Below are 22,371 nucleotides of genomic sequence, written 5' to 3'. Positions count from 1 at the left end.
TCATTCTTAAAAACAACAGCCGTGCACATGAAGTCATTGTGTATGTAATAAGTAATTTAATATTTCATAACATTAGCGAGGGGACGCACAGAAAGTCTTACCTGATGGTGATACCAAATAAAATATTGAAACACTATTTTAACAGTTAAAGGGGCTGAGGGAACTCATCCTATGATAAAATAAATCTGTGCTTCACAGTTACTGATATTTCTAATAAAATAAAGCCGTCAACACATTATTAAATCAAATAAAAATATATTTAAAGTGTTACTTCATTCAATTATTAAACGTCGTTCCGTATTAATGTGCACGCTTTTTTTTTATTACACTGACGTTCTTTGTACTGTGACTATTTGCTGCGCTTTTCTCTCAGACTCGAACCTGCGCGTGTGTCCCTCCGAAGCGATTTCCTCTTCTACCTGAGCGCGCGCGTTCACGCGACCGAGCGCTTCCTCTTCCCGTGCTGGTGCCCGCCACACAAGAGCGATAGAAAATGGCGAGTCAGTGTAAAAGGCAGCAATGCACAATCGACAGGCGCGGCTTTCGGCAGGAACTTGACTCGTGGCGACATAAACTCATTAACTGTGTAGGTAAGCGCATTGCCAGTTGCACACTGTACAGTTCTACAGCCCGAATTTAGCCTCTGCGCGCCCGGTATCGGTGTAAATAAGCATCTATTACCGGACTCGCTCGGGGCATCTGCGAGTGACTTTTTTGTCCTCAACTGTTTCCTTCTCGCGGCCCGAGCATGTCGCTAAACGTTGCGTTTCGTGGCCGCGTCGCATTGGTTGTTGTGCTCGGTGGCCGCTTAATTCTACCTTTATTTATTGCGTACACTTATTCGTTGGCCTAGCGTTAGTTTGCTTAAAAGGCACCGTGCTAGTTTTAAAGGGAGTGTCACTAGGCGTTGCGTCGGCCAACAGACCCTGTTTGCTGAAATGCGCGCTCCCGCGTGACGGTACTGTATTTAGGATGGGGGAGGGCAACATATGTGTGTGCTGGATGTTTTCACTTAACACGGGCTTCTTTGCTTTTTGTAAACCACCTCCCGTGGACGCGCTTTTACTGCATCGAGGAAGTGGCGGAGACCCCACCACTGAGGCAGCTTCCGTTTTCGTGATACTCTTAATTAACTTCTCCAGTGTCTAGCAGTAGTTAGTTTCCTAGACTTGGACTCAACGATTAGTGGTTTCACAAGGCGGTTGTTAAAGCTCATTGTGTTGTGGGAATGGAGCATTAGGGTGTGGTGGGAGTGGGCACTGAACTATAATTTTGTGATATTATAGCTAGGTTGAAGATGGAGCAATAGGATCAGACTGAAAAGGACGTAATCTGCTGTCAGCGATTCAACTGGAAAAGGTTTTTTGATGCTTGTGTGGGTATATTGCTTAATGGTCTATTTGTGCCCACTTTTAGATACATATTTTTGTCAAAGGTCAAAGCTTTGAAGTTTGGTACAAACATTTATGGTCTGTGATCCTCTAACTTTTTCTCCAGCAACACAACAAGGTTGACATTTATTAAACATGCAAGTAGATGTTAATAGTCAGTATATGTCTCTACAGATGGTTACTATTGACTTGATTGCTTGATCATTCATCCAACACCAGCTAAAACCTATTTTCAGATGCAGGACACAGCTTAGCTTTTCTTAGAGTTTAATTATAACAACAATGGTGAAAGCATGCTAGATCATACATAGCAACAACTCCCGTCTCCATGAAACGGCTCAAACATTTATGAAACCGCAGTCATGAGTGATCACAAATGCACGAGTGGATGTTGCAATGATTTTGGAAATGTGACCGGAGAGTTTATTTAGACATTTAACAGATAAGATACCATGAGAATAATTGTAAGGTTTTGAGAACTCATAATTAATAGGTCATAAAAGTCTTGCTTTAAAACTGATCCCAGTCTTGTCGTTCTGATATTTTTTTGTGTTTAGTACTGGTATTATGTTAATTTACCTTTATCATTGCTATAACAATACGCTGCTGCTTAATCAGAAAAATATAGTCTTATTCCTCATAAATGATATTTAGACATACCTTGTAGGCTTGATTTGGTTGTTCTGATATGCAGGACTAAGTGCTACTTTGATGGATAGAAAACAGCTTGTAAATTTTAATTTTGAGTCAAATATCCTCAAACCAATACATCAAGTTTTCGTTCTATGTTTTTCCACATAAATGAGCATGCAATATTCCTCCTGGTGAATTACGCTTAAAATTAAAACAACATTCTGAAACATAATTAAAAAAAACACACAAACCAATTTTAAACCAGGCAGACATTTTGTGACATTGCTGAAAATGAAATTGCTGAAAATCTCAAAATGTCACAGTAAATCAAATCAGTGATTCTGCCTTTATAGGTCTTATTTCACACAATTTACATATTTCCTATAAATATTACACATTTTAATGAGTGCGCATGAAGTTTCTTGAAGCAAAATACTGAATGTGACAGTACAGTGTTTCTACAAAAGTGTTGTGGTGGTTTTAGGTTAAATTTTTTTCAAAATTTATTTTATTTTATTTTAAAATTAGTTAAATTATCTTGTCTTCCTAATAGTCGTTTAGAAAATAACCAAACTAAATGAAGTGTAGCAAAATGACAACACCAACTAAAGCCTAGTCATTCACACATCCGTGAGTTTTGGTCCACTGCTCTAAATCTTGTGATAGAACATAATAAGATTTTCTGTATTGAGTAGCTCTTTTATTGATGTTGGTTAACATTATCTGTCTGTCTGACTAATGCAAAACAAACAATTCAGCAAAGAAACGACATTGCTGGGTGATCTCTGTGCTCATCATTGAAAAGATAATGGGGAGAGGATAATAGTTTTCTGTCCCAGGATGGAGGTTGGTTTAGGCAGTTTTCCTTGCTGACTGACAAATGTCCCTTGTGTTAGGGCTGTAATTGTGACGCTGCAGAGTACATGACAACAGCGTCAGTTTGCAGAATAGCATATTCTATCCATGACAACAAGGACATACTTTTGTTTGGCTTTTTGGAGGAGAGTGCTGCACGCCACCACCACCCTGCTCACGCTGAAATGGACATTTTGTCTTTGTGTATTTAATGTGAGCTGTGAAACTGCAGGCCAGAGACAAGAGCAATTGTTCCATAGAACAGCAGTAACAATTGTCTGTATGTCTGCCTGTACATGCGTTCGTGGTCATCAGCCCCCAGATGCAAACTGTGTGGCTGAAAATGTGTATTCTGGCTGTATTTGGGGAGTTTGGACTTAAAAAGCACTAGCTAACACTTAAATATTAAACATTTCTGGAATGCCAGTTATTCATGTCAACATTGACATTGGCCTTGATTTATATTTGAAACTTGCCCCATTATCTGTCGCCTGATGAGCTTTTGGCAAAACATTTCCTAACTTGCAAAATCAGCTGTATGCAGTAAATAGTTTTTCGATGGCTTTGTTTCGATGTAACTGCCTGGGTGGGAATGAAAATAGGCATGTAGCTCGAGTAATTTGTGCATCGTTGTCATGTCTGCACTCATCCTCTGCCCTGAGCCATCAGACCACTTTAGAGCATTGCTGGGGGATATCCGTGACCCTCTTCCTGCAAAATTACAGACTCATGAAAATCACAGTCCGAACATGGATATAATTTCAAAACACAATTCAGTCTTTACTCCTAAAGTTGCTGGTTTTAGCTGGACTTGTTTTTACTGCACATAAACTTGTCATCACTCTTTGAAACATATGTACAGTAGTTGGGAGGAGAGGGTTGAATGAAGGTTGATGCAGGACTGTGCACCTTCATCACTGCAGTAGCAGATGAAGGGGTGGTCGAGCACAGGAATATCAGGTAGATGTTGCTGTTATCAAATGTGTACTGTCTTTGTGTTGAAGAAAAGATAAATTGATAAAAAACCTGTGGATGTATTTCTAACACTTGACAGGCTTTTACTCGATTGATATTAATGCAACATATTAATGTCATATCCAAGACTGCTGGAAAGATTTTAAGCATTGCGGTATTAAATATTAATTTACATTCAGAATGTGCTGTCTATGCTGTGGTTGCCTGTTAAAATTGAATGATAAGCTCTGAAGCGTAATGTATTCACTTTTGTTACAGATGATCTTGCTTAGACTCTGGAAACTGTATCATGTTGTTTTGCTCTGGGCAAATGCTTTGATTGTAAGACTCTGGAGATTTTGGGAGTGTGCTTGGCGTCATCCTCATCGCAACCTCATTTGAGGTTCATGAATACTACACTACCGTTCATATACCAGTTAAAATACAGGTTTCTTAGAAATTACCTCACGACAAACAACTGTAAAAATGTCTAATGTCGGGGAAGTCAGCAACAATCATCAGTAAATACAGAATGTAAATTTAAAGCAAGGAAAAAAATGTGTGACGTGAACTGATTGTGGTATTTTTTACCTGACCAAGCACTGACCACATAACTGCACAGTATATTTAGACAGTGTTAACAGTGCCTACATCACCCATTTAGCTGCTGCCAAACTATCTAGTGAATAGCTCTAGCAATTACGTTTAAATCTTTATGTTCTGTTCGTGGTGATGTACAGCATAGGTTAAGTTTAGGATTTAGAGAAGTTAATCTGTTCCACGATCTGTGGGATTTCTCTTTGTAAATGCTTGTGGCAAGGACAAGGGTGTTACACACAAAATCTATCCTCTCTTTTTGTCCTCCTGATTGGCTAGAGATGTAGGTCAGAAGAAGGCTAAGGCAGATTAGGCAGAGTTGTTACTCACTGTGAGCGTCCACAAGCTCTTTGAAAAGACCTTCTAGAAAGTTTCATGGTTATGTTTTACGACCAATGCTCAACACAAGTAATTTCTGAAATATGTCACAAGCAGAGTTATTTACATCCTTTAGTTAAACACTAAGTATTGGTGTTTTTAATATTGCAGTACAGGCAATTATTCTTGAAATGTCCACTGTTTTACATGTAGTAGTCCATAGACCTCATTAAATTCTCACCAGGCTCAAAATGAGACCAACCTAAATTTAGACAGAAATTCATGCAGTGTACGTAACGATGCAAATCTCACTTGACCAAGAAGAATTTCTCTCCTGTCAGCAAGTTAGCAGCATTAAAAGGCTGAGTGACTGCTAGTGTTTTGTGGAAATGTTTACAATTACAATGTTGCCTCAGTTAGTTCATCCGCAACCAGGCATCAGACAAATTACAAATTACTCAGTGGATATTAGGCACTGAGCTATAAATGTATATACATGAAATGCCTACCTTAAGAGATTTTATTAGTAGGCAGTTTGCTTATTCTCATATTGTCAAGAGATTAGATAGAAGATAGCTTGCCTTTGTAACCTCATATGATTAATATTTTATCCAATGCACATGAAAGAAGCATTTACATCTACGTTTAGATCCTGTTTTTGAGGTAATGCTTCAACAGCCATTACGTCAAGCTGTCACACTGACATCATCTTGCCACTGTTAACACATCTTCAATGGTATACTTTATAGTAGTATTTTTAAATGCCCTAAACTGAGTTCCTGAAGAGTAGTTTCAGCTCTGTCAAACAAAAGTGGATGACCTACTTTCCCCCCCGCCTCTGAAATATTTCAGAAATGGGATTGGATAGCTCCAGCTCAAGTCCTGTGCACTAACCCAGAAAAGACTCATGTTGCAGCTATAGGCAAGACTGTGTTTCACCCCCTCCTCGCTTTATGTTTGGCTGTTGAAAAGTGGGTGGGAAGTTGTAGGAAAGCAGAGCAAGGGCATTTGAACAGATGACAGCTTTTATTGAATTCACTCTTTAGGAAGGGAGTGGATGGTAAAGGCTGATAATTTTCTCACTTGTTATCTATTGAGGACATGCTGTAAGTAGGCATTTACATGTTGTACAGTTAGAATTCAGGTATTGGTTAATGTCATTTTTAATAGTATTAATGTCTTAAATAGCTTTTTTGAATTCCGATAGGTTTCTTTGTCATTGCTAGTCTTTTTTAGTAGCGAGGACATGTTGAAGAGTGCACACTATCATTTACAGTTTACTTCATTTAACAGATGTTAACCTATGACCAGTTAAGCACTTGATGTCAAATATGACATCAAAATGTCAATAGTGACTTTGTTATAATGACCCTGTGGCATTAAGCACACTTGCATATTATTTTATTGTGAGTGAAGTCCTATATTGCGCATTACACAACACCTTAAACACTAGGAACTGTAGGATCCATATTGTGTGTTTTTGTTATGGGATGTTTTGCTATTGCAAACTGTGCTGGTAAAATACCTGCAACATGTCAAGATTTTGGTTGAATTCCTAGCAACGTCATATTGGATAGTTCGGCATCATCAACTGCCTCTGTTTCTTTTTGATGTTACAACATGCAGTCACTCCCAACTTGGTAGGCACTTTAGTTGCCTGGCAACAGGAGGATGGAGTATACGCATCTGCTGTTAAAGTAAGAACCTGTGCTGAAAGCTGATGTGTGTTTAAACAAGCGGGGGATTGCATACATGAGTTGTCGAGATGAAACGGAAAAGCAAAGAAGGGTGTATGGATAAGACACATGAAATGTTTTTATTGTACAGTAGAGCTGACTATGATTGTGATCCATTGTCACACTTTAATGTAAGCTCCTAGGCAGATTTCCTTTCAAAAAGCGATTTGTTTTTCGACTCTGTGTTCAAATTCTTTTAGCAGCAACATTTATTGAGCATAATTCTACTTCCTCAGGGTTTGAGAGCATTCTCGAAGGTCTGTTTGGTCCAGAGTTGGTAAAAGACCTAAAAATATTTAAGGGTAAGTATATCAGCGAATTTTATTTAACATAAATGTGGATGTATGATAATAAAGTCAAGACTAATGAGAATTGTGTGGGCGGAGCATAATTTGTTATTTGCTCATTATGACAAAGCTGCTGCATTGTACCATCTGGTACCCCTCGACATTCACTGTACAAGACAGCCCCTCTGGGTGCAGAAGAGAAGATGCCTTGTGTTCCTACAAAGTTGGTGTTTTGGATGGAGTGGCGTCAATGTAAAGCCAGCAGTGTCTTTGAGGCATTTTTACAATGCATGATGCTGTTTAGACAATAGTGGCCTTTATTTTGAGCTTTTATTTTCATTATGTTTCCAATGAGTGGGCTGTCAAGTAGCAGTTATGAAGTAAGCCTATCTGAAATCGAACCTGTATGAAGAATGTATGAACTTGATATACTCTAGACATTATAGGATAAAACCACATCTATTATTCATGACGCATCCTAAATGCAATGCTTGACAATAGTTGTTTGTCAAGAGAATCGGCCACACTCTTCCAATATTTATTTTTATTATTAGTTATACTTGTCATTTAAAACAGTAACTGTAAAGACATTGCTTAAACATTTTTTATGTCCTTTATGTCCACAGACTTCGGGCCTATAACAGTGTCAGACTGGTCATTTGATGAAAACTGTCTTTTCTGCTGTTTGAGACGAGACAAAGTAAAGGCAAGTGTATTTGCTTTGTTTATTTCTGCACGTTGTCTCGAAAACATTTAATTCAGCTACTGGGTTGTGATGGTGAATTGCCATTGTCCAAGTCTGAAATGTAATTTCAAAAAGAGGGATGTGTGTTATAAATATGTGGGAGAAAATTCCATCTGCCCATTACGCGATATTTAGATCTGAAAGCTGATCATTAAATTGTTTTGTTATTCTTCAGGAACATTTGATTAACTTGAACAACAAAGGGCTTGAAGATAAAACAAAACATCCCTTGGTTAAAGATCAGTCTACAATCAGCAGACTAGAGAAACAAGCTGAGGAATTTCTCAGTGCCGTTCTCAGCAGAAAAGGTGAGTTTATAAAGACTCAATGGACCCTGTGCATCAGTACAGCCTGTTGTGCTATTAATTAGCTTTGTGTGTGTGGCTTCCCTGCAGGTTTGGCTTGGTTAGTTATGTTTTATTTACATTGTGATGATGTCATTATTTATTCTTTTTGTCTTTGTTCTACTTATTTCTATTATCCTTTTTAAGGGGTTGGTGTTGTTATCAATACTGATGGTAATAACAGCATAAGCTGTTTATATAATGCAAATCAGTGTGACAGTGCTGGCTATTATACTGAGAGGTTCTTATGGGGGTTTACTAAATAATATTGAGAGATTCAGTGTGAAATGCAGACCTTATTTAGCAGCCTTTTTTTTTCCCCATCCAGATGTGCCAAATTTTACAGACCCACACATTCCACTAGTGGCTCGAGACATCCTTCAGAGAATGATCCGACAGTTTGCTGCCGAATATACCTCAAAAACTAGCTCTCCTCAGGACAGTTGCTCAGATACCCAGCCCTGCTCTGACCAAAGCTGGACGGCTCCACTCGTGCTTACTGGGGCTCCTACTTCCTCCAGTCCTGCTGCCACACTGAGTGGACCTGCCCAAAACCAGAACCCTGTTCTTAGCAAGCTCCTCATGGCTGACCAGGATACTCCTCTTGACCTTACCATCAAGAAGGCGCCGGCTGAGTCTTGTGAACAAGGTAGTGTGAAATATAAACATGTCTAAGCCTGCCTGTTTATATGCCTGGTGAAAACTGGTGGTCTCTTTTTTTTTATTATTTATTTATTTTTAACAGATGGAGTTCTTGACTTATCCATTAAGAAGAGTCGCTGTAGCAGCAGCAGCAGCAGCAGCAGCAGCAGCAGCCAGCCTGTCCATAGTCACAGCATTTCTCCAGCCACATCCACACTGAAGGGGTAAGTTACGTTTCTTTGTTTCTTCTCCAACCTTTAAGCGGTAGCATTTTGAGGATGTCTTACGCTGTAGTTTGGCATGGCAGCAACAACGGTTGGACCAATTACCAGTAGCAGAATCAATGCATGGTCATCAGCTGAGGCATGAAATTTCAGTCCTGAAACTGGGCCTCCTCGGCTCATCAGTGTGTTATAAACAGCTGTTATACAAGCTGATGCTGTAGGTGTCATGCTGCCTAAATGTATTATCAGTGTTTAATGGAAAGACCTCCTCCTGATTATTTATGGTCTTAATGGTCCCTGATATCATTAGGTAGTGATTAAATGTAGTAGCATCTTGTTAATTTGCGAGGGGCTGAGGTTTGTCCGGCAAAGCATTTGCCACCCTGCTTGAGAAACAATTCATAATAAAATAATAGCATAACAACTATGCATTAGGAAATTGTAACTTTTAATGTCATACAACACACCCCAAGAGTATGAATTTCACATCTCTGTCACAACGTTTGATTTGATTACGTTCCTTCAGCGTACTTTGTTTAGTAAAAACCTTTTCTTTGTCATCACATTTAAGTCGGTCAAGTTTTAATTCTGGTACACTCAACCCTCTTCTGGCTTACTCTTTTATTGCTGTGCTTGTTCAGTGGTAACGTCACATACATATTATCAAGAGCCTTATTTGCATTAGTCATTTGTTATGGCAAAATTATTGTTCCTTGTTTGACAGTTTAATGCCATGGTGCCTTACTAAAATGACTGACAAATATTCCTGGCAATGCTTTTGAGCCACAGGAGCATTAAGACTCAAGGGCACTCAAGTAAATGCAGTTTTCTTTGTTTTTGTTTTCATTGTTTCTTTGTTTATTTTTTGTTTTCTTTTGTTTCCCATTTGTTATGTTGCAGAAAAAAATCATCAAAAGAAGGAAATAAAAATGTCAAACTTGAGCGTTTTTTGTTTTCTAGATTCTCACACACAACCGCTCAGTCATTCTAAGACAGTGATGTTACCCAAGCAAGGTCATATAATAAAGGAGTGGCCAACATCCTCCCCTCCCCAACCCATCCTCCTTTTAGAAAAGAGAAAAAGCACTGTGCAAGCTCTGCTTACACCAATTTCCTTCCATCCAATCAGGCGATCCTTGAGAGCTGATGGACAAGTCGGGCTGTTTATGAGGAGCCTACAGAATGGGAGGAGGAGGGAGAATATCGGCCACTCCACCCGTTATAAACCTTCCTCGTCTCTTGCATACTCGCTGCACATCAAAGAGGAGGCGGATATGGAAAGCGACCCAGAGTCACCTCTCAGCCATAACCACATCTCCAGACCCACTGACCTCTTTAGAAATGAGTCCGCTTCCTGGAATTCTAAAACTCATTTTGGAGCCCTACTTAAGCTGAAAACCAATACTATGACTAGTGAGCACCTTAAAGACATACCTAGGTTGCTGGAAGCCAGCGGACTTTTGACAAAACCACTTGCCTTTGAGAAAGGAAACCTCCAGGAGACCTGCAGGGATGACAGCCTTTCAATTTCTCATTCCTCATCTTTTGATCTCAAGATTCCACAGGTGCGAGTTTTGACCACAGGAACAGATCCATCATGCGATTCCCTGTCCAGCGACTATTCAGGTTCAATTTGTAAGAACAGCCTTGAAAAGAAACTGTTTTCCATTCTCCCCAGACCAATTCAGAAAAAGTACAGTGGAGGTCTTAATAACTCTGGGTTGGATAAGGACTTCTGGCCTTATGACACAGATCGCCAAGCCTTGGGGGGAAATGACAGTTTGGATTCAGAGTCAGAACTGGGTAACAAGCAGCCAAGGAAAAAACGTGGGAGATATCGACAGTACAACACTGAACTGCTGGAAGAGGCTATACTAGTGGTAATGGGTGGGAAAATGAGTGTGTCTAAAGCCCAGTCAATCTATGGGATTCCACACAGCACCTTGGAATACAAAGTTAAAGAGCGACTTGGGACCTTAAAACATCCCCCTAAAAAGAAGCTGAAGCTGGTTAACCAGGTTGAGGAGCAGGGGGTTTCACAGTCCCCTGAGAAGAAAGAATTCCAAAAAGTCCAGCACACTGTTTCTGAGAAAGGAGATGGTGCATCCGAAGAGAATGGGAATGATTCCCAATAAATGAGCGATATCCACACTAATAAGTTACATGAGACAAATTGTCAGTGAAAGCAGCTGACTTGCTTTTGAATAAAAATGCAATGATTTTATGTAATATTGAAATCAAACAACCCATATTTATTAACTTTTAAACCCCTTTCTTTAAATATTAATACGCATTAAAGCACTGTCTCCTTAGTATAAATATAGTGACAAGAAGGCACATTAGCACATTATAAGAACTGAAATTTAATTTGATATTCTATATATTGTTGTACTGTGTTTATTAATTTCTGCTTGTTTGTGCTGCAAGTAAAGCTAAAAGCATTTTAAGCATGTTTGGTATCTATGGATGGCAGTGAAAGTTTGTCACTGTTTTGCAAGTACACAGTCTATGACCAAATTGGACACTGGGAATTGAAGTTTGTTGTTATGACTGATTTGATTTTGATCTATTTATTAATTTCAAGCTTTCTCATCCAAATATGAGTTTAATTCTTTTATAATGGTGTGATCCGTTCACACTTCATTTTACTCCTGTCAATTCATATATATATATATATATATAGATATATATATATATATATATATATATATATATATATATATATATATATATATATATATATATATATATATATATATATATATATATATATATATATATATATATATAATATAAGTAAATAATTGCCTCATACGTCACCTCTGATGAGGAGAAACTTAAATTTCAGGATGCCCTACAAAAAATGTAGTGTCTTGCAAAAGCTTTTTTACCTCTTGGAATATTTCCACATTTTGTCACATTTATAACCACAAACATAAATTATTTTATTGGGATTTCATATGATAGACCAACACACGTTACACGTAATTGTTGTGCAACAAACCAACTACAATGGATCTATTCATCTGCTAGAAAGGCCCCCTCAAAGTGCAGACCTAAATCCATTTGAGAATCTGTGGCAAAACCTAAAACCTTGCAGCCAAAGGTCTGCACCTTTGGCTGCAAGGTTTTGACAAATGTGTTGACTTGACAAATGTGTGTCAGCCTTTTCAGATATTATTTGTTAATATTTGAAAACTTTGTGACACCCTGTATTCGTCTGTTAGATAAACGCTCACTAAAATACATTTACAGTCATGGTTGTATCCTACCAATTGCGAAAGGTCAACAGGTATTTATACCTTGGCAAGGCAGTAGATGTGTCCTATTCTCGGAAGACTTTATAACATACCTTTTTAAAAGGTGTCTGTAGCATTTCAGACCTGGTCTAAGCCTTGAGCTGAAGTCAGTTCTCTGTGATTTAGGGCTTGTATTTTCTCTGGGATTTCTTTGTGTTGGACACAAGAAATACATTTTTTTCATTGTCAGTGATGCAAAAACCTAGTAAGCATTTACATAGATAATGTAGTATGTGTGCGTGTGTGCATGTGGTATACAGATATGAACATGATATAGATATATCTTTTCAGGTAAACTGACCAAACTAGTTTGGTTTTTAAGAATTTAATTTGTTGTAATGTTTTATTCAGTCACAAAGTGCAGTAGCTAGACTCTTATTATATATCTAAAATATCAGATATTTTAGAAAATGCATTCTTAAGGTAACAAAGTACATATTTACACAAGTGTAAATGAATTCCACTTGCAGTTTTGTTACTTTTCAAAGCACTAACTTTTTTTTTTTTTAAAGCAGAAACTTGTTAGCACATGGAGCTTAATTTACATGCTGACTAAAAGCTTTTTCAACATAGCTTGGATGTCATAAATCATTATGTCATCTACTGGTGCAATGAATTCCCAATCCACAGACACAGACTAGGAAGGCAACAATAACTGAAAATGAGGCGTCACATAATACAGTAATTTGTCTTTAAGTGTTTTTAATTTAAAGAGAAATGGCTTGACCAGACTTAACACAATTAATATCCCAGCGTGTTAAAGGTAAAACTATACTGAAGACTTGCTCCGGATGATTTTACTGTATGTACCATTGTTGCCTGACGGACTTTGCAGTCAAAGCTGTTTTCTTTTCTGCCTCATTCATTAGACCGTTACACCTCATTGTGCATTATAGCACACCTGTAGAGCCTTTCAGATACACACAATATTATTTAGGATGAACATGGATGTTTTGATAAAACAACCTGTACACCTACAGCTTTATATTTTATAAACATGTTTATTTAATGTATAAAATAGTGGAAGTAGATACATATAGTTCAAGAACATGTGAATGTTATTACACTGGAGCAATTGAAATACTTGGTTAAACTTCAAAGACTTAGTTTTGCTTGTATACCTTTATTTATTTTATTTATTCTCTAAGAAACACAAGACCGATTAAAGTCAAATCTAGTGACTGATTCACTTCAGTAAAAAATTGTCGGATCGACAAACATCCCAAAAAAATGTATTTTCTTATTTAGGGCATGAAGGACAACTAATGGTTCACTACCTCATCTAGAAATATTTCACATCCTACTCTTAGTGTTCTCGAAGTTAGTAGTGGCAAACATATTGAACCTCCGTTGATCATAAAGGTATAGGATTAAAGATACGTACCTTACGTAAAGAACTAAGTGGAGTTTATGTAAGTTTAACTGTGTGTAAATACTGTAGTGTACCGTAGTAACTAATTCTACTTTGCCCTGTTTGTTTTCTTAATCTCAATTGTTTGTTGTTTTCTGTTTCACTGTGGGGCGTTCAGAAGGCTCATCCTGGCTGCTTTAAGAAATATTTTTATTCCTAACTTGGGAGCAGAGTTTACTTCCTCTTACAAACCTACTGAATCTAATATGTTTGGAGTTAATTCACAATATTCAGTAATATATTTTTAAACACTTATGTAAGCATGAATGTAAATGACTGTAATAGGATCAAAGTAAGTCTTTTAAAGGTATAAGTATATAATGGTTGGGATGTATATTTAATCTTTTTTAATGAGATGTTAAAAAAAGTGAGTGTCCCCTTTAATCCTAGCAAGTGGTGAGAATCCTCTAATGACTAAAGAGTATTGCTGTTGATGAATATATGTATAAAGGAATGACAGTGGGTGTATTTTTGCATGTTTGAACTAAAATATGTGTCAATCACAAGTTAGTGGTGTATGGTAAAGTTTATCTTAGAGGATATTTTACTGAAAATACTAAGTTGTTGGTGCACTTCTTGCTAAGCCAGCAACGTAGATGTATACTAATTTGTCAACCTGAACATCTCTATGCTACTTCAATATTCAGTTATTGGTTTTCTGAAGGTTTATGAGCATTTTAGATTATTTCACAAATCCCCCTGTGTTGTGGGTAAATATTGTTATTGTTATTATTCCTGCTTGTCTGACTATTTTATTGCTCTGGAAGAAAAAAGTCTCAGTATTCTGTCAGTTTCTTACTGCAGTGTATAGTTAAAATGAGAGCGAAACCCTCAGGGATAAAACACTTGTCACTTGTTTTTCAGGTACTTCACTTTACTCCTTAGACCTTGCAAGCAGGAGTGTGAACTTAATGAGCTTAGCAAAAAGTTAGGTCAGGTTTCATGTGCAGCAAATGTTATTTTTTTAAACTCTAAAATGTATTTTTTAATCTCTAAACATTACATTTGGGAAATTTTGCCATGCTGTGTATCAATGTCATTGTCTGTAGTGCTAAAGAAAATCTTATTCATCTTTTCACTGTATGTTTTTGTAACTGCAGTGCATATGTACTGGTCTTGACATTTACAGCTTTCCTGCCTTTCACTTCAGTGCTAAAACATCTATATTCAGTCTTATTGATTGATTGATTGATTCATATATATATATATATATATATATATATATATATATATATATATATATATATATATATATATATATATTAGTATCTACATTCAAGTTACCTTCCTGATCCATTTAAAATTCAATTTTACATTGAAACTGTCACTTATCAAATGTTGTGTTGACAGGCAACAGATTTCAGCTTTAATAAAATAACACTAAGCTGCTTAAATTTAGTACTAGTAATAATAGTAGGACATCTTTAGTGCTAGTTGCTTATTATCAGACAAATTTGAGAAAATATCAGTCAACAAAACATCTTATTTTTCTAATTATATTTTCATCCTGCACTTGCCAGCACATCCATTTCTCTTTTTCATTACTGGCCACAGCCTTGTGACAAATCACCTCAGGAATGTAGACGTGGTTTTATATTTCAGTGCATGTTTATCCTAAAACGCTAAAATGCAACTTAGGGATGACTTGCTGACTTAATTAACAAAACAAACCTTAAAGAGTTGTAATATAAATATATTTTGGCATATTGTGACGGTATAAATACTCCAACTGTATTGGAGCATTTTGTAATCGACCTACCTCACTGACACAACCTTAGCCAAAAACGAAACATCCAGTTCCCCATGGTTAACTTTTAATCGTGCACTGGCACATAACAGGTATCATGATAACTAATTTTGCATATGTTTGTTTGATTTAGATTTTTTTACTGGTTAATTTATCATATGTTGTTGCAATAATCACTAAGAAGATGAAACAGTTGATGATTTTGCCCTTGTTTGTATTTGCTTGAGATAAACATGTTTGACTTGTTTTAAAGTTGTCCATTATTAATAAATGTTCTGTGCATGTATAAAACTTCATGTATCTTGTATGAAAAAACACCACTATTGTTGTAATTATGTAATTGGTCAAGTTCACTCTTTGAAGCATTCACCTTTTTAAAATCACAAATTGAATAAATAGACTTAGTGATATTTGAAAATTTCACTTAAACAAGAAACTGTTTTCTGTAAATGTATAATATTTACACACTACTGCACAATTACATCTGTTTTATTTGTGGTTTTTTTTTTTACCTCTTTCAGTGAGTCTCCAGGGTTACGTGTTGCAAAGGCAAAAGACCTGCAGTCCACCTCCACGCTGGAACAGTTCATGGCCAAACTCTGCCCCCACCATCAGAGGCAGATAGTAGATGCCATTGGTTTTCTACAAACAGAGGTCAAAGCACTTGCATCTTCTAATACACATCAAACTGCTAACTCTACAACTGGGATCCATGAAACTTCTTGTTCCACTGCAAAATCTCTTGCAGTTACACCTGAGAAGTCTAACCCTGAGCTAAAGCCTCTTTCCGAATCTACTCCCAAGAAAGAATTGCATAATATGTCCCTTTCTAGTCCAAGCAGCTCTGCATTGAATCCCGTTCCAGAAAATGCAATGTCACTAAAAACGTCTGTTACTGCTGCCTGTGGTTTGGATCTTCGCAGTCCTAGGTCAGGAAGTAACCTTGCTTTGGTCCCTCCCACTGAAAATCCAGTGGACACAGAGAACAACCGTCACAGTGATCATGCACCGCTTAAGATGAAAATCATGGCCAGCAATGTTGCTGATCGTAAGAAGTTGTCATGTGTGCTCAATGCCTCTCTTACAAAGCAGTCTTACCCTTTGGACAACAGACATGGTAACTTAAACCTGTCCAACAGAACAGAGACTCATAGTGCTAGACTCAGCTCTACTGTGAAAAAACACCATCAGGCTAGTCACACGTATCAGGCCAGGCAGAGAGAGACTCTTGAGCATTCCAAAGAAAAAACAGCATTCCATGTGACTCCGAACTCTCCACGAACTGCAAGGAAGACCATCAGGTCTTCCACTGATCGCACTAGAGACTCTGTCTGTAGAGGAATGACTGACCCTGATCTTGGTCACTGTGATATTGTTTTTATTGACAAACCAATTACTGAGTGCTTCAAAGAACAACATCGCAGCATGGTCCCACGCCGCAATGCCAGAAAAAGCACAAGAGGACACATGTACTCAGATGAAATCTGGGAGTTGAAAACCGTTCGTACCTTGGCTGGGAGGGGCAACTGTCCTAATCCAATGCCAGAACTTACCACACTGGTCACTCCAAAACAAATACTTTCAAAGCCTGAAGGTGTACCACCTGTTGACATGCCTTTTGTGGGATCATGCAGGGAAACGATGCATCAACAAATGCCCACTGAACAGTCTGATGAAAGTATTATTCCAGGAACAGGAGACATGGTTGAGGTTGCTGATAGTGAAGTAGATGTTATAGTTGAAACTAGTCAGACAGACCAGTGTCAGAACAAGAGTCAGTCTTCTCCAGCTTCAATGAGGTCCCTAGAAGAGAACAATGAAACAAATATAAACACTTTAGAACTGGATACAGGTGCAGATTTAGAGAGGACAACACAAAGTGAAGAAAGTGTTGCTCATGTTTCATATGAAGCAGGCCTACAGGACAAACCTGAGCCACAAGTAGACAGTGATCGTACTGGTCAAATAGTGATAGAAACCAATCTTAACCCATTAGAGAGAACTATACTACAAGACGCTGAGCCCCACCTTTCATCGGAAAACGTGCACAAAACTCAACCGATTCTTCAACAGGATAGCATTCCATCTTCCCCATCTGCAGTAAACCAAGTAGTGGAGGAGACAGGGGAAAATAGAAAGGAGGAATTACAAGACAAACAATCACAGGAACCAGAGCCAGAACCACAGATACACTCTGACAGCTTTGAAGTTAAAGAAAATTCACACTTTGATGTTAAAGAAAATTTACATGATGCAACTGATGAGTCCTTGGAAAAAGAACCAGAACTTACATCGTCTGAATCAGTTTATAGTTTTGTGTCATTAGAGACTGAAGAGAAAAGGGATTTTGATGTGTCTTCAAAGACACTTGATGCGCTGTTGAAGGAATTGCCCCCATGGCGTAGAAAAAAAGGTACCCCCATTTCAATGCCAAAACGATTAAGACAAACAGAACCCGTAATAGTGGGTTATGTTAATGGTAGACCTATATCGGCCTCAGACAGAAGTTTACGTCGTAGGTCAGGTAACAGCAACACATCTCCTAATGAAAGTCTACTTAATGCTAGTCATGATGATTCAACCATTGAAAACAAAAATGTAGAAAAATCTCTTTCTGAAACAGATTTATCTATTAAATCACTTGACACTAATACTGTGACTGATCAAGTGATGGAACAGTCTTCTGATACACCATCAAGCCCAGTACCTCCAGTACCCCGGTCCAAACAAATCCCGAAACAAAAGCGAGTACAGAGAGATCAGGACACATTGTCTGTCCAAACTGATCAGTCTCCTGATCAACGTCAGGCCACCGAATCTACACGACAGCTCAGATCGGCCAGCCAAAAATCAACTATAAACCCTCTCTCTTCACCTAGTTTAAATGACCTCCCCTCTATTTTACCCCCAAAACCAACTGCTGCCAATACTTGTCTACCTACAGAGGAACCCCTTCCTGTCCCTCTTCCCTCTAATATTCCTAATATGTCTCCTCCTGTAATCAATGCAACTCCCACTGCAGTCTCTGAACAGTCTCAACAACACCTTGAGACAACTGTGAAATTAAGCATAGAAAATTCTGAGCCAGTAGAATATATAAAAATAGACGAAACACAGAAAACTGAAGTAGAAAGTAGGACGCAGACCAAGCAGAAGTTGAGGTCTGCGAAGGCTGTAGACAACAGTAAGAATGAGAACCAGGAACCTCTTGGTGGGGTATCAAATGCACTAGAAAATCAAAGTCCTGTTAAGACTGAAATGCAAGCACAAACGTCATTAAGAAGTAAACGCATTCTTAGAAAGGACACTGAAGCAAGTGAGGTTGCTTCATTAGAGAAGCCAAATGTAGCATCTTTAGAAGACAAGACTACAACTGAGCACGACAACAGTTCGTCTGTGCCCGACAGACATACACGAATGCCATTAAGGAATGAGACTAGTAAGAGTGAAATGCTCAATCAACCGGTTACTCAGCCAACACCAGCTTTCAACAAGAAACTAGCATTAAGATCACAAAGCTCAATTGCACCTGTTTCCAGTGGTATAAGTGGAAGACAGAGTGACTCAGTGCCCCCAACAAGAGCATTGTCTGAGAAGATAGCAAAAGCTCAGGGGAAATCCTCTACAGTGTCTGTTGCACCTGTTTTGGCCCAGAGTTTACCCATTACACCCAAACCTGAGCCCCCAAAACAAACAAACAAGTTTTTGGAGACTCTGACTGGAGACGAAAGCCAGCAACTTATTACAAATCTAAACATAAAGTATGACAAAATGCAGAAAGGTTGGGTGCAAATGGACAAAGAGGGTCAACCAGGACCAAAATACAAAAGCAAAGCAGACAGGCAGGCAGCAATATGGAAAAGTAAGCGCAGGGCACGAAAACCAAAGTCCTCAGAGCACCAGAAGTACTCACCAGTTCAGATGCTTTTCATGAAGAGTTTTAATCTCTCCAGCATTTGTCGTTGGTTCCTTGAATCAACAGAAACAAAGTCCCTTGTCATTGTCAAGAAGGTAAATACACGTCTTCCGTCTGAAACGCAGCTGTGCTTCCACAGCTCATCTAGTACTTCAGGGAGCTCTCAGGGGGTATTTCCAAGTCTGCAGGCAGAGCGTCTAAAGAAACACTTAAAAAAGTTTGCCATTGCCTCTCCTGTGAAGAGCAACCCTAAGAGCCAGAAGCTGATTGCTAAAGCACTGGAGCAAGATGCAAACGCAGTCAAAGGGAAAGAGAGGAGGGAGCTTTCCAGTACTACTCGGACTCTGAGTAAGTCATGCTCCTCTGCCCAAGCCGGTATACTGATAGGCGAAGCCCAGAAATCCTCTGGCAAGTCCAAAAATCCAGCTAGTGCAAGGATTCTGAGGAAATACTCCAATATCCGAGAAAAGATGCAAGTCCAACAAACCAATGCAAGACTGAAAAAGGTCTCGAAAACCTTAAAAAGTGGAAACATGAAAAGATTGGCCGCCACAAAGTCTACTGCCAGGTCATCTCTGAAAACACAGAAATCACCCCTGCGTGTTAGTAAGCAAATCAAGACATCTACCACAAAAATGGAGAGAAGGAAAGCATTGGGCGGAAAAAAGAAAACCAAGCATCCTGTACAGGAGAGGGGAGTCAGGACCCAGAGCAGCAGTAGATGTTCAAGAGATGGAAGTAAAAAAGAAGTGCCAAAGAGATGCTCTCAACGACTAGGGCTGCCCAAAACCATGGAACTGAATCCTACTGATACATTAAAAAGCAAGGCCGATGTTAAAAAACTTGCTGAATCACAAAAAGCAGACATGGAAAGACCTGCTGTAAATAAAATGAATGCTGCAAAAGTTCAAACTAAGGAATCACCACTGAGCCCACTAAGTGAAACTACAGAGAACAGTGCGGAGACCCCTCAGCAGAGCACGGACGGCAAAGTTCCAGCCTCACCTGACCAGGTACTAACAAGATCCCAGCGGAAAATGGAGGCAGCAGTCCCTTCATGTGGAAGCCCCAGTCAGGCTTCAAAGAGAGCCAAGTCTGTGACCACGCAAAATGCATCTCCTAAAACAGCCAGGAAGGCTGAGGAACACACACTGACGAGAAGCGGGGCTTTAAAATCCCCGGTGAAAAGAAGCCAGGCAGCTTTGTTGCCACGCAATGCAACCAGGAGAGCTCAGGAGCTTTTAGAGACCCCATCTAAGCGCAAACGGACATCACTCTCAAAATAAAACGGACCTACAGAGAGCGCGCGCGCGAGAGAGAGAGATCTTTATTTAGAGAATTTTTGTGATTCTGTTTTATCTGAAATATATTCAGAAGGACCACAGATGTCTATTTTGTACTGTTGGCAATCTTTTCGGAGGAGATCTTTTTCAGTAGGCGAAGACATGAAGAAGGAATTAATTTATGCTTTTGTAAAGCTTCAGTATGACAATGCAAATGTGACGGATAATGTGCTGAGCATTTGCTTTGTGTTGTGGGGCTACAGACTGTCTAGCAGATGTAGTTGCTGTTTGGATTCATGTGTCAGCACTCTCGCTGTGACATGGCTGGAGATTACAATAACCATCACACACCTTTTTTAAAAGTGGGGGTAATAACCATTAGGCTTAAGTGTAGTTATGAAGAAAACAAACATTCTCCATCATCTTTTGTTTCCTTTTGTATATAATTGTTTTAGTTAATAGTGTTTTACTGCATTTGTAGCGCTGAAAGCTTTGAACTTGAGGGAGGTCCGCTTTGATTGACATTTTTACCAAGCGTAAATGGGCCGTTTGTATCTCCAGCCTGTCTTCCAACCACAACTTTGTGTGAATATGTAACTGTTGTGACCAGGTGCCTTATTTATGAAGTGTAAAGTGCTAGAATGTCTTGCTAAATGTGAAGATGCCTGTCCTCGCGTTGTAACAGCGTCTGATTCCTGATGAGGCAGTCAGCATTCATGTTTCATGGAGTGTGTGCAAATAGTTTCCGTTCCACATAGTGCGTGCCCCATACCTATTGTGTACATTATACATGTCGATCAAGGCATCCAGATTTTTGATTTCTTCTCACCTGAACATTTTGTTCATATTTCAGTTCTCCCAGAGCATTAACATCCCGTTTTTTGTGATAAAACATGTGTTTGATGTTGAAAGCAACCAACCCAGTCTTGTATTATTTATAACACAAAGGAGTTTTAAGTGTTTGTTTTTTTAAGTCCTGTTGCGTCACCTGTTCACTCATCTCTCACCGTTGCACCTTCTGTTGTCTGCTTGTAACAGTGATTACATACCTGCGTCTGCATGTGGTCAGCGTTGTTGATGTGTAGAAATGTGCCGCAGCTTTGCAATAGAGGTGGAAACGTTTCCCAGAAGTGAACCCCAGAACTATACTCGTACCCCATTATGTTGTAAATGCTAACCACATTCAAGACTATGCATGCACTACTACTGCCCGTACAGAAAAACACACCTGAGATGACTGTCATTACCTTGCTTTCACTGTGGAGCAGTTATGTACGTGGGGTCAGTTAAGGACTCATTAGCATTAATGGCACATTACAGGGTGACAAATTCCTTCCCTTAATTATAACAAGTTGCATTTGAAATTTTGGGGTAGTCTAGTCACGCTTCTAATTTGTGAAGTTTTATTCTGTTTTTTTATTGTCATTGGCTGTCAGGTAGACGTTCTCAATGTGAAGTTTCTTCACTTCCACATTAGTAACTTGCATTAGAGTAAGTTAAAGGCGAAAACCTGTTTTAGCACAGTGTTAATTTTAATGCTTAATTTTCATCTTTAGAGGTTATTTCATCTGTAAATGCAAAACATGTCCGTCATGTTTTTATTGTTATTTAAGAACTCGATGCAGGCTAATGAGTTTAGCGAACCTAAATCAGCCCACCAAATACCAGACTTGAACATGTTTATTCTTTACTGTTGCTATTTAAAGATTTTCATTTTGTATATTAGAAATAACTGCTTTATTTGTGCTAATCCCAAGAATGACACATCTTTACGTTATAAACTTTGTATTTTTGCTGGACTTGATAAAAAAAAAAACATGTTTGAATTTTATGGTCTTGGTTTGTTTGTACCTATTTTAAGTGTTATTTAGTCAATTGTGTGGCTATATTCCGAAGTGTCCCTGGAAAGACCCTAACCCTAACCCTAACCCTGCCTTGTCACCCACTGATTGATAAATGGATGTACATGACACCTTGTTGTACTTGAAG

The 22,371-nt window shown here is 38.6% G+C and overlaps 1 protein-coding gene across 2 annotated transcripts; it reads left to right on the top strand.

The window, feature by feature from the left end:
• The first annotated feature begins 435 nt into the window (after positions 1-435).
• On the top strand, positions 436-22,208 carry LOC114842053 (ligand-dependent corepressor-like). 2 transcript variants are annotated; one of them, XM_029127524.3, is made up of 7 exons: positions 436-590; positions 6,721-6,786; positions 7,398-7,477; positions 7,692-7,824; positions 8,189-8,509; positions 8,606-8,726; positions 9,856-11,403. In XM_029127524.3, the coding sequence occupies exons 1-7, from the start codon at positions 494-496 to the stop codon at positions 10,859-10,861; spliced, it is 1,824 nt and encodes a 607-aa protein (XP_028983357.1). In that variant the 5' UTR covers positions 436-493; the 3' UTR covers positions 10,862-11,403. The 2 variants fall into 2 exon arrangements, with proteins under 2 accessions (XP_028983357.1, XP_028983356.1); XM_029127523.3 differs by lacking the exon at positions 9,856-11,403 and adding an exon at positions 15,705-22,208 and having other exon boundaries at positions 437-590.
• The last annotated feature ends 163 nt before the right edge of the window (positions 22,209-22,371 follow it).

Source organism: Betta splendens, chromosome 15 (genome assembly GCF_900634795.4).
Source record: "Betta splendens chromosome 15, fBetSpl5.4, whole genome shotgun sequence".
Classification (NCBI taxonomy): domain Eukaryota; kingdom Metazoa; phylum Chordata; class Actinopteri; order Anabantiformes; family Osphronemidae; genus Betta; species Betta splendens.
This window is presented reverse-complemented; position numbering and strand designations above follow the sequence as displayed.

Excerpts from the sequence above, each read along its gene's own strand:
- LOC114842053 (XM_029127523.3), top strand. The coding sequence starts at position 494 with ATGGCGAGTCAGTGTAAAAGGCAGCAATGCACAATCGACAGGCGCGGC. Across the intron at positions 8,510-8,605 it reads GGCTGAGTCTTGTGAACAAG|ATGGAGTTCTTGACTTATCC; the intron begins GTAGTGTGAAAT and ends TATTTTTAACAG. Across the intron at positions 8,727-15,704 it reads GCCACATCCACACTGAAGGG|TGAGTCTCCAGGGTTACGTG; the intron begins GTAAGTTACGTT and ends TACCTCTTTCAG.